This window comes from Aphelocoma coerulescens, chromosome 2, assembly GCF_041296385.1.
Source record: "Aphelocoma coerulescens isolate FSJ_1873_10779 chromosome 2, UR_Acoe_1.0, whole genome shotgun sequence".
In the NCBI taxonomy this organism is placed as follows: Eukaryota; Metazoa; Chordata; class Aves; order Passeriformes; family Corvidae; genus Aphelocoma; species Aphelocoma coerulescens.
Window position 1 is genome coordinate 13,335,364 of NC_091015.1, and position 13,595 is coordinate 13,348,958.

A 13,595-nucleotide genomic window follows, 5' to 3' on the forward strand; every position below is an offset into this window, starting at 1 on the left:
TTAACACAACCAGGATCTTGGAGAATCTAGTTCTTCAACTTCATCAAGAAAACACCTCCTTATGCATTAAACTTAAAAATGTGTTTGCAGTTCTCTCACTTCTGTAAGAATTAATGAAAGCTAGAAATGTGCTAAATACTTTGCTTATGGGGAAAAAAAATTTTTTTAAGAAAACTATTTTAGAAAAAACAACCCTTTGGTCCAGACTGGGCTTATTGAACAACTCTGCTTTTACCTGGTGTGAGCACAACCACATTGGGAAGGGTGGGGAGGGGAGAATCATGAAAATGAGAATATCAAAAGCCTCATTCAAGGATGTTTGGAAATCATATTTTTGAAGCCACAAAACACAAACAATGACTTGGCTAAATAACTAGATTTCTGAATTGTGACATTTTTATAGCCATAATTCCATTCACAAGATGTATTAATCACACCTGATCCCACTGATACAGGCTATTAAAGGAGAGGAAAAAGCTCAGCAGTTACCGTAACAAAGACACTTCCTTCACTGTTTTTTCCATTTAAGTCACACAGAACACAATGAAGTTATTTTTTTCCTTAGTCTACATGCAGCACTCAACTCTCACACTACTCTATCTCTAGACGGTGCATATACACAGCTTCTGCTTCATACTGTGTTGAACAAGCCTGTTGCAAGAAGGAAGTTCTAACTCAGAATTAGGAATAAACAGGAACCTGAGAAAATAGACTAAAGATTCATTAGACAAAGAAGAATAAATTGATTTTTGCTACCTGCCTTTTCCAGTTGGCATGAGAGACTATCAAATTGGTCTAGAATTTACCTAAATCATTTTCTTCAGTTAGTAAATTAAGCAAATACTATAATACTTCTGCTGGAATAATGAGATCACTGTTATTCTTATCCAGAAGAGCCTCATAGTGCCTTTAAAAAAAAAATCCCTCCCCACATGACAATATTTTATACAGAAAGGCTGTCAACCAAAAGGCAGTTACTTCTGTCAACTGCTTAACAGCTCAGCACTCACTGCAGTCTTGCCATGTACATATCCACAGACTAAACACCCAGGGGATGAAACAGGAAAAAACTCTGTGCAAAATGAGTCAATCCAAACCAGAAGCTGAGCAGACCCCTTTGTTTTCTTTGAAGTGATACTTCATTCAGAAAAAGATCACACTGAAATTAGCTATTACACTGATGTCTGCAGGGTACCAGTACAGATCAGTAATTATGTTTGATAAGAACAGAAAGAAAACCAAGCAGGAGAAAACTTACACTCCTCAGGACTGTATCAGTGCAGCCAAAAAATAAATCTGTAATTATTCCTGCAAACAGCAAAATCTATGGGAATAACAACCAAAAAGTCCTCCCAAAGAAACTAAATCCACACGTACTCACACAATACACTTATTTTAATCCCTTTTTTCACTGGCTGAAACAGCTGGGGCTGTTTTAGAGAGTCAAGAGAGGTCAGTCTGAATAGTCTACAGAGATTTCTCTTTGCACATCTGCTTAAGAAGGAAACAGCTATGACTCAAAGCTGTACCTTAAGAGGAAGCTGACTATTACATTCCTCATCGCCCACAACTCTAGGAAGCTGAAGACATTTTACAAGAGACTATTTTACCTGAGCTACATGAAAATCTATTTCGAAAAAAAAATTTAAAAATCCATGCAGTCCTGTGTACACTTTCCCTTAAAGGCCAGTCCTCTATATATCTATCTTAAAAGAAATTTGCAGTTGTGTGGTTTCAGCAAGAAAGGAGTTTCGTACCATAGAAATGCAGTTTTCTAACAGGAAGGAAAAAAACACAATTATTTTGGCCTTTTTTCCTGATAATGAAAATACAAAATTCTTGGCTCTAACAAATCAAAGCTTGGGCAGTGCTCAAATTCTCTTGTAATAAACCAACTCAGATTCACTTGATATTTCTATGTTAAGAATACTACTGGGTCGAGAAGGCCTTTTTCCTGTACCACATCCATCACTCTGCTTCAGTGTGTGTTTGCTGCTCCAAAGGCCAAGTGCATCCTGGGCTGCATCTAAAGCAGGGTGGGCAGCAAGGTGAGGTAGAGGATTCTGCCCCTCTACTCTGCTCTGGTAAGACCCCACCTGCAGTGCTGCATCCAGCTCTGGGGCCCCCAGCACAGGCAAGCCATGGACCTGTTAGAGCAGATTTGGTGGAGAGCCACAAACGTAATCACAGGGCAGAAGCACCTCTCCTATGGAAACAGCCTGAGATGGCTGGGCTTGCTCATCCTGGAGAAAAGACAACTCCAGGGAGACCTCACTGAGCCTTTCACTACTTACAGGAGGGCTTACAGGAAAGAAGGAGAGAACTTTTTACATAGGTAAACAATGATAGGACAAGGGGCAATGGTTATAAAGAAAAGAGGAGAGATTCACACTAAATATTAGGAATAAATTCTTTACTCAGCAGTTAGCACCCAACAAATTGCTCAGTGAAGATGTGGTTGCCCCATCTCTGGAAGCATTCAAGGCCAGCCTGGATGGAGCTCTAAGCAACATGATTCAATAGCGGGTGGCATCCCTGCCCATGGCACGGGCGTTTGGAACTAGATGATCTTCAAGATTCCTTCCAACCCAAACCATTCTATGATTCTACTAGTAAAGAAATGAGTATAAATACTACACACATGTGGGATAGACAAGGATTCCTCCGATCAAATTTCTAACTACAGCTAGTACCATCTACTATTGTGAAGATAAAGGGGGCTTTCTACTGGAGAGGTATCTACCACACACACAAGTTTCTTTTTATTTAAGTTTCCAAATCCCTTGCGAGTCAGGAGCAATGCCTACCTGTAACACAAAAGAGACTTTAGTGACAGAGCCACAACAAGCAACTTAGTTGTTGCACTACAGAGGCTGCAACATGGACCTGTAGATTGCATTCATCCTGTCCAACCTGAACAGAACCTTTGACTTCTGCTGACCTTAGCACTTCAGATGTATTTTCACAGTGAAGAAGGTATTTCAATGTTTATTTTTGTTCCAAACCTGCAGCAGAGCCTTCGAGGCCAGAAGGCATCTTGTTTCCTCCTTAAATCAACTGATGTGGCTGCAGGAAGTGAGAGAGAGTATCTCTTCTTATAAATGGTTTCATTTAGGTACCTAGTGGGATTTTCAAAATATTCAAGAAAATTATCCTGTATATTTCAAGTAATTTAGGAAAAAAGAAAAAAATATATACATAAACCAACCCCCCCAGCTCGGTCAGAGTGAAGAGGGTTAAATGCAAATTCAGTTTACATTAAATTAGGAAGTCTCAATGACTTCAGTATGATTCCATCCCTCCTCTCCTTCCACACACACACACCCCCCCTCAGTAAAGCCATTTAAGTAGGAACCAGGCCTTTCTTCCTACCACATCAGTAAGGCAGTGATGCTATTAGTTCCAGCAAAGCTCCCCAACACTCTGCTCATAGACTGTACTGCCCAACAATTAGATCACTCCTGAATTTAAAAAGTACCCAGAAGCAACTTTCCATATACACTAGTTTTTTCAAAGCACAATGGAAAGTTGGCACATACTGCATTTACAAGAGCTGTAATCTGGTTTAAACATGGGTTTATTTTAAAAATCTTCAGCTCTCATCTATAGTCTACTCCAGAACCCAGTGAATCAGCAAATAGTTACTGTTTATTGGAAAGCTTCCTTCTTTAGGACACCTTGACCACCACTCTGTAGTTTGCTGAAATTGTGGAAAAGAACTGCACCATCAATCTTCACTACAGGCAACTGCCCACAGGTGTACAGGATCTAGAATATGAAGTATTCAGGATGAAAATTTAAAATAGACCTCCAATGAATAAGATATTCTGCAGACTACAGAAAATTTAAGTAAATAGCAGCCATATAACAGAGAGCTTCTTACAGGTATTTACAATATACTTAGCATCATGTCATGAGCTTACGTGTGCTTTTTCCCTTTGTCTTTCTTCAGATACTCATGGATTTTAAAGCATCTCGACCAGGTTTTAAAAGGAAACCAGACACTACACAGGTTAAACAACATGGTTCTATTAAAAACTATCTTTAACCATGGCACTCAGTGACAGCAATACAATACTTTTTTCCACAAAGCAACTAATATAAAAATATGCCATAAAATCATCTGTAGACTAGTATGCTAGTACATACATATAATCATAACATTCTTTTATAAACTCTTTCCTGAGATACCTTGGGTTGTTTGATTTTCTTGTATTACTGGATGCATTATCTTTATGATTCATCTAAAACAATTGCAAAATATTTTGAATGTGCAGGACACTCAGTAACAAAAAGTAGTATGTAAATATATGGCAAAGAAACGGCTCTTAGAAATTATGCGCTTTTTTACTTTGTTATATTTTTTAACATTTGGCTCCTTGGGAGACAGAGGGATGGTGCATGAAAAACCTGAAATTAGAGCTATGAATTGACAAAAAGCAGGAAAGCATTCAGGAATGTTAGGAGTAGGAATATATTATAAATGACACAAAGAGAAAGCCGTAAGCCATGTTGGCTATGTATTGTCTTACAAAGCAACTGGACATATCTTAGTTCACAGTATAATAAATATTTTTACTAATCTGTTTTGGAAGAGCAAATGTCTTTTAGGGTTTCAAGCTCCTGTATAAGTTTCTTGTTCTGAACTTCTAGCACTGCAACACGACTCTCCAGACATTTTATGTATTCTTTCTTCCGACGTCGACATTCTTTAGCAGCTTCCCTGCAAAAAGCAGAAGTAAAAAGTGCAAACAAAAAAGCCATTTGCATGCCATTAGAAAGCTCAGCAGAGTATGGAGACTATGACAGAATTCCAAATTTTGGAATATCTCCCAAATCAGTCTGAAAACACTAAGCAAAACTGGGTTCCACAAGGGCCTCAAGTGTCTCTTTCTCAAGTTCATATGGCAATCTGTAGAATTGCTTCCTCTCATGCCTTGATTAAAGTTCATAATAAAGGAGGTCCAAATGAAAGACAGTTATTCTGCTTTATGACAATAAAGATCTTTGAGGGCCTTGAGTTCCTCAATGAGAGTCTTGTTTTGGTTTTCAAGCACAGCCACACGATTTTCAAGACATTTGACATATTCCTTCTTCTTTCTGCGACATTCTCTGGCAGCTTCCCTGGAACCAATACAAGGCAAATGACTACAGGAACAGCCACAATATGGCAAAGACTGGATAAATGCAATTACCTACAATCCCTGTGGTTCCACAATAAGAACAACAACCACCACCAACTGCTGGATTGCACAAACAGAGCATCGGATAACAGCCAAAAGCAGTAACACAGTTAAAATATAATCCAAAATAACTAGAACTTGAAACACATTCAACATCACCAAATACAAAGATGGAACCAATACACAGAAGAACTGAGAAAAACAGAGAGTAAATGATAGTGTTATTGACTTGAATTGTACTAAACATTAGGAGGGAAAGCAGCATTTCTTCTTCCAGTCACATTTTATTTTGTGTGTTTATTGGGAGCATTGTTTTCTGCCATCAAAATCTTAAAACCAAACCCAGAGAATATACTTTCAGAAATGCAAACACTACTCTCTTCAGATAAAAAACTAGGTGCCAAGCATACATTAAGATAGAAACATTGTAACAATGCACAGTACATTTTAAGTCCAAACAAATACAATTTATTAGCATTTTAGAACTGGCTGCCTGAGCACATTTCAGCCACACGAGTCTGTGGTTTTTGTTGCTAGCAAATAATAGCCCGAAGCCATCCTTGTAGTTCTGCTCAGAAGTCTCTTATATTGGAGCTAAACACTTTGGGTAGTGTTTTCAGAAGTATGTGACTAAACAAGTATTCAATTCCAGAAGAAATATTAGGAGTATTGGGAGTCCTCCTTTAGTACCTTGGAATATGATAAACTGTCAAATTGTGAGAAGCTAACATTCCAGCAAATTATGAGCTATATCATAAGCACTAGTTTTAAAACTGGAGAAGAAACAAAAGGGAGGCACAACAATGCAGTGATCCTCATGAGTAATTTAAGATAAAGGACAGGCATGAGAGCAAAGCAATACCATTAATTCAATCATAAGACAAGCGGTTAAGCAGTGTATTAGAGATCTGCAGAGCAGACTATTTCTACAATTAATCTGCCAATGATAGAGGTGGCTACACATTTGAAAAAGACAGACTGCCGTAAGAATAGCAAGAAGAATGCACAGAGAAAGACTGACATTTACAACATTCAGTCAAGTCCATGACAACTAGTTAAAAACTATACAGCAACTTCACACAATATGCCTCACAAAATGACAGGGGCACTGCAAAGTAACTCATCCCAGTAGCCAAGTACTTAGGAAAGTCTACAATTATCATTCCATCTTTGAATAAGTCCTCTTCACAGCATCATTAATGGACAGCTGCTAATGAGATCCTCAGCTATTTTCCTAACCAATTCTTTGCTAGGATGTTTTAAAATGGAAAAGCCCCTACTGGTCATTTTACTGTCAGTAATGGGAGAGGAGGGGAAATAAATCCAACAGAAAATATAACTCTAGAGCATCACAAAAATTGTCTGATACTGATTTCTGAATTACCCTAATATTTTCAAACTAAAAATCCATGGGTATAAGGTCAACTCTAACCTTTCAGAGTTAACGACCAATACTCTATACTAGAAGGACATGGGATGACTGATAAAGAATACCCTGCCTTCCCTTCATCAGTTACAGGCAGTGCTCATGACCTTAAGAAGAAAACTTCATTATAATGTTCAGGGGGGCTCGAGGGGTGGTGGTTTGCAACACTGGCTATGAATTATTATATAGTCTTACCTATTTTTCAAAAGTCTCAGCTCTCTCTTGCGTGTTGCCTCTTCTGCCATTTGCTGGGGGCTATGCAAAGTCCCTGGCGAGGCTGCCATAACCACTCCCTGAGGTAAGGTAGTAGTGGGAGTTCGAATCTGGTAAGCTGGCATGTCTCCAGTGGCAGCTGTATAAAAGAAACATATTTTAAAATTTATGGCAAAAAAGAGGTATATCTGAAAATAACAGATTTCTGAAAATGATTTACCCAGGATCCCGGATACATAAATTACTTCACAGGTCTATAATGGCACAACTGTACTTTTTATCTTAATAGCATTTATTTCCACACTGTAAAATATCTGAATTGCTCTAGCATGTGGCCCCACTAGCCAGCCAGACTGAAAGTTTCCACATGGCTCTCTTCAGACGACATGTGGAAAGCTGTCTGAGGAACAGTTCAAGCATTCACACTTCCTGTTTGCACAATCCCACAAAAAGAGGGTCCTGCTGTTGCAGCCACTGAGGTTCATATGCTACCCTGTTCTCCCTGTACAGGACTCAATTTGCTTCACAAGACAACTTTCTCCTCCTTCCTTGTGATAGCAACAGTACCAGCTTTACAGCCTCTCCTCCTCTTACAACAGCAGTTTGGCAACCCTTGGATAACCAGTGAGAGCTGCTGTTGCTACAGCAAAAAGGAACAGATAAGCGCTCAGGATGTAAAGACATTTGTTCCCTGGGCAAGAGGACCACACATAGGATGCTGCAGCATTAACAGGCAAGAGGAGGCAGCAGCGGTTGCACAGGAAGGGGTGTAGCCACACAGTAAATCAGAGGGCAAAAGTTCAGATTCAGCTCCTGAGCTTAGCAGTTTTGTGCTCTCCCCAAGCTAAATGCCGAGCTGATGTGACTTGAAACCAGCACCTTTCTGACAGATTCACATTTCTTTGTTTCGAACATATGTGTCCCTACATGATGTACCTCAACTTAAAAACACTGGGGAAGTCCTAAGTATTTGTGTCTTGTCTGACAGAAAACAAAAGCAAACAAAAAATATATTCCTCTTTAAATTCTAAGCAAGTATTTACCTATTCCTTTCCATGAATATTTTATATTATGATAGAACAAAACTTCAAATTTTGTCATTAAAGCAGCTGAATATAGCTGATGTTTCAGAGGCTATTATATTATACTTAGTTTATACTTTAATTCTTTAAAGCATTATTCAAATAATGGAAAAACATGTGTCACAGTTTAACCCCAGCCTGCAACTAAGCGCCACTTAGCCACTTGTTCACTCCACCCACACCCCTCCCCAGTAGGATGAGATAAGAAAACTCATAGGTTGAAATGAGAACAGTTTGATAATGGAAATAAAATAAAATAATAAATATAATGAAAAGGAAAATAACCAAAAGAAATAAACCCAAGAAAAACAACTGATGCAAGTTAAAAACAATTGCTCACCACTCACCAACTGATGCCCAGCTTGTTCCTGAGCAGCAGTCCCCAGGCCAGCTTTCCCTACCATTTATATGCTGAGCATGATGCCTTATGGTATGGAATATCCCTCTGGCTATCTGGGGTCAGCTGCTCCGGCTGTGATCCCTTGCAAATTGTGTGCATCCCCACCCTAACTCACTGGAAGAGCATGAGAAGCTGGAAAGTCCTTGACTTAGTGCAAATACTTTTGAGCAACAACTAAACCACGAGTGTACTATCAATATCTCTCTCGCCCTAAATCCAAAACACAGCACTGTACCAGCTAATAGGAAGAAAATTAACTCTATCCCAGCAGAAACTAGGACAACTGGGAAAAATAAAATGTAGCAGAAACATCTTGAGGAGGCTGACAGGTTGAGCAGTTAAGAAACATCAGTTAACTATAGGGGGAAAAATTGAACTTAATAAAAATATACTATTCTTACTATATTAATGCAAGTGCTTCACCAATTCAAAACAAAAAAACAGAATCGAGTTGTGTTTAGACTACAATTCCACAGCCATGTCCTGAAATCATTATCAGCTTAAACCCTGTGCACCTCCCCCCTCTCTCAGTCCTGCGGGTAAAAGTGTTTGTGGAATTACAAGATGAACTGGACCAGTGAACTGACCTGGATAATCCCCTGGGGATGTGGGAGGGAGGGAGAAATCAGCCCAGAACAGCCCTGTGAGCACTGACAGGCAGCTGCCATGAACACAGGGCTTGGTCATCTTGTACATCTACAGGGCAATTGCTTAACCCTCTAAGTTCTCCACATTTCTTAGCAGTCCCAGTCATGTCAATGGAATGATACTTCAGCTCACTATTTATAAAAATGGAATTTTAGGAACTCTTCAGGCTCAACTTTATGCTGGCCACATTACATACATCTTATAGACTATGGTAAGAACTACCTTTTTCTCTCTCATCACTAGGTATAAAAGAGATGTTATCTTAGGTTGCCTTAGATAAAAAGAACTAGAAATCCAAGCAAACCATTTTGTAGATCAAGTCATGGGGAAAGCTCCACAATCCAGATCACCTCAGCCTGGCAAGACCAACTACTTTGTTGTCTGTGTCTGATTTATACTCAGATGCCAGCAAACAGGACTTACTGCAGCTTTTGTGAAGAGGACTCAGTGTGATCATGTACCTGCAGCAAGACTTAACAAAAGCAAGTCCCTATCTCAGCTGGGATCAGCAAACACCACTGGTAAGTATACTAATCTGAGCAGATCCCAGTAGTGGCAGTCTCTGCCTGACAGTTGTCTCACTCATAAACCTGCCAGCACAGGAACACAGATAAATAACCATTCTGGTGGTACAGACCTTGCAAATTCAGACACCACTGTTTAGAAACGAAAAATGCATAGCATAGCATTGACAAAGTATCTTTTAGGTGTGCAGTAATGTTCTGTTTTATGATACAGCATTGCAAAAAAATATTTCAGACTGAAAAATGTTTTGTACATTATCTCAAGAAATTACAATGTAACTGATTTCCCCAGAAAAATACCTTTGGAAAGACAAAACGGCTTTAAACAGAGTGGGATAAACTTAATTTTTTTCAAAGTTATCTTAAGCCTAGTTATGTATTTATATTACAGTGAAGCATACCTTCCATTTCAGCATCTGAGACAAATGTCACACACACCCCATCCAGACTGACAAACTTCTGTGGCTGTTTCTAATGACACTTCACAAAGGTTTAATGTAATTCCTAAGGTACCAGAAGTAGAACTGAGACCAGTTAACAAAGCAACAAACCTGGAGGTGGTACCTTTCCCTAACACATTGCCACAGGTAATTTTTTTTTTTTTTTTAACTCCATAAAATGCAAGGGAGTAAAAAGTCACTGAAGACCTGAAGCTTTCAGTTGAGACTTACAAAAAGAAAATTATTAACAGGAAGCCAAAAAAACAACTAGTGAAAAAAAACCAAACTGCGTTTTTTAAAAAATAAATTTATAAAGCAACCACATCTTGGAAAAAGTAACTTGCTGAACACTAGAGAGCATCCCTGCACTCGAGCTCTTTCAGTGACTATCCAGGAGAAAAAAATGCCCAATGTATTTGCATGCCTGTTCTCCCCCTCTGTGAGTCATAATGGTGGGACTTGATTATCAAAAGGTTTTTAACTTCACCACTGAACTGGCTACACAAGACATGACTTATGATCTCTTTGAGCATTAACAGCATCGACCTGGAGAAGATATTTATCTCTGAATTAATGGAACAACGTGTGCCAGGTCTGAGCAGCAGCACGTAGGAGCCGGCAGGGAAGTAGTTACTGTTACCGAGCTGCCGGAGGCAATTGACGAGGCAGAAAGGAACTGACTAAATCGCAGCATGACTTGGAGCTGACGTCAATGTGTATCTTGTTTGGAGTTTAACTTTTCCAGTTCCCTACTGCAACACGATTCCAGGAAATCTAATGACGTCAGCCTTTTGAACTCAATTAGCTGAGGAACAGACCATTTTAACAGTGGAGGAGAAAACAAGCAGGCGTAACAATACTTCAATTATTGCCCTCAAATTTGTTTCCATTCAGTGTTTTTTTAATAATGGAAGCATAGGGTTGATTTTTGCACTGCTGAAACAATTTCTGTACAGCTGGGCTTAAGCCCATGGCTATCAAATTTGTAGTGTTTATTGCTCAGTAACAAAGCCAGCTGTCAATTTTACAAAACAAAAAGCAATTATAAACATAGTAACATATATACGAACTATCACCACAATAAAGAGAAATGCAAAAGTAGAGTGGTGGATTGTTTTCAGCAAAATCCTGCATCAAATAATAAAGATTAGTTATCTGAATCAATCTGTGCAAGAACTCATGCACTAACAGTGATTTTTTGTTTTTTCCCCCAAATGAAACTGTTAAAATTGCCCTGGAATCCTACACTAAGTAGATAGAATTAGGAGCTATCTGTATGACTTTAGAGAGATGAAAGAATTACAGCAACAGGTTCAAAAGAAAATGTCACAAATATTAACTAAACACTGCACAGACATACAAAAATACCATGTCAAAGGCTAACAAAATTTTTACCTGTTTCATCTCCTGTAACAGCCATGATCAACTTCTGCACACACGATTCTGCTGTTCCTCTACCAGAGCACAGCATGAACTGTTCTAAACTACCAAGCATGTGCAGGATTACAAGCAAGAGCACTGACATCACAATGACATCACTTGCTTACCACTGTCATTAATATGCTCCATCACTGGAACAGCTCACTGAAACTGCAGCCCAAAGAATTCCTTTTCCAGCAAACCTGCTTTTTTTTCCCTCTTCCATATTGCTATAATCCTAGCTTTGTTCTTTTTTCCTGAATTATTCATAAAGCTACAGAAAGCACTCACCACAAAGCAAGCTGTTAAGAAAGACCTGAAAATTCACAGCACTGACTGACAGAAATTAAAATGTGGCTCTAGCATTCATGAATGAATCCAAATCATAAAGTCACGATTGGATAGAAAATAAGGTAATTTTAAACATGCAGCTGTTTTCATTGGAACAGTTCCACTAAAAGGCAGAGAACTCTGCTGGACAGACACGCAAGATAGGAAAACTTAATAAGCTGTAAAAAATAGGTAAATGAAAGGCTAGAACTCCTTGCTTTGCAGGGAAACCCACAACCCACTCATTTAATTTCAGTTAAAAGCTTCAGAAATTATTAAGAAATACTCCAACAAAGTAAGTCAGCCTAATGCTAGTGATTTCAGAAGCTGTAACAGGCAGAACAGTAACTCTGGGTAAGGGCAACCTCTTCCTCCTTCCCTCCTTTTTCAAAATATGTCCAAGAGATCTGGTTGAATTAGTTTTAAAATATAAATTAAAATAAACAGCTCTAAGAGAGTTGCTCCTTATTTACATCAATTTAAATGAAATTACTTTCAGACCAAGAGTCCAAGCATTGGTCTGTACACAGGGCACAGCAAACTTCTAAGGTCCTCTGTCTGTAATAAACAAATTCAGACTGGTAATTCATCAACTGTGAAACTGTGCTGGATGGCAGCCGTGGAAGCATCAATGCAAAAGGAGTGCTCTGTGATTACAGGACCACTTCAGGATCATACATACAGAAGATCAGAACTAAAGCACAAGAAATTCAAGCCACAAATTTCAAATATCACTAACAATGTAATGAAAACACACATAGATCCCAACACAATGATTTTTTATGTAACTTTTCTACACTCATTTTCACTAATAGTCAAACACTTCCTTCTTCAGCTAGCAAAACAATCCTTAACCCTTAATGTATTTGGAAACTGTCCAGACACTACAACTGCCTCTTATTCCACCTACAAATGTAAACTTGTAGCAAATGCAATGACACTCAATTGGACCAACACCTTTGGCACTTTTATCCTAGTATTTTTCCACACCACAGGTTATCAGGAAATATCAAGCACATGGTTTATGTGATCTTATCTATTATTACATGAGATTCATCAACAAATACTTTAGAAAAAAGTATCAATACATATGCTATCTGAAAGATTCTGAAACAATCTGAAACAGATCTTTTCTTTTTCCAGGTATTTATTATAGTCTTTTCTTCTTCTATGATTAAGAAAAAAAATCATATGCAGCCTACTCAAAATTATTATAAAAATATATGTAAGTGGTAAGATTAGTAAGCAGACTATTTTTTCTATTATTATCTGTGCTATCACAATATTAGGTGTTCAGTCAACTACAAAATGTACATAAATGATAAATCTTCATAACCTATATTCCTACAAACTTTTTAGCATAGGCAAGATGACCTGTAGTAAGGACATTTCAGACACTTGTATATTCCACTAATTCCACTGTCTCACTCCATCCTGATTAACTCACGTTTGCTGACTACATACAATTGTATTACTGTAAACATCTTCAAGTGCTTTCACACTATTTTTATACATCTCAAAGAGGGTTTTTTTATGTTTTTTTAAAGATTTTCCAGTATCAATAGCATGTAGAGTAAGCTGAAGCCTTTTATCTTCCCATCATCTCCAAGTTCATGCTTGCTTACTGTTTGCTTTGTACTTCTCCCTGTATACGTTAGGTAGCATTTTTCTTCAGTGTTAACAGCTATGAGGGCTCATTAAGCACCGGACTTTGAACCAAAGGAACAGAGAATTCCAGGAAATAAATTTCTCTCAGCATGGACAGAGAACAAATCAATTTAATTAAAAGTATCTAGATGCTTCCAGAAACATGATATAGAAGCTATTCAGTAACTGTCTCTGAATCCATTTTGAAAGTTTCCATCACAGGCACAACACTTATGGGCAATTCCATCTTGTGGAGCCCATTGCTGAGACTGAGTAGCCCTGT

General features: G+C 38.4%; 1 protein-coding gene across 9 annotated transcripts in view; it reads right to left on the reverse strand.

Moving 5' to 3' along the window:
• Positions 1-3,626: 3,626 nt before the first annotated feature.
• CREM (cAMP responsive element modulator) overlaps positions 3,627-13,595 on the reverse strand; it is a 36,205-nt gene continuing 26,236 nt past the window's right edge. For 5 of the 9 annotated variants that reach the window (XM_069006474.1, XM_069006470.1, XM_069006473.1 and 2 more), the window contains 2 exons: positions 6,805-6,961; positions 4,555-5,124 (listed from right to left, as the gene is read on the reverse strand). In XM_069006474.1, the coding sequence (XP_068862575.1) occupies positions 4,980-5,124; positions 6,805-6,961 (302 nt within the window). In that variant the 3' untranslated portion in view covers positions 4,555-4,979. Of the gene's footprint in view, positions 5,125-6,804; positions 6,962-11,311; positions 11,420-13,595 lie in introns of those variants that run through there. The other 4 variants (XM_069006471.1, XM_069006476.1, XM_069006478.1 and 1 more) reach the window with 3 other exon arrangements.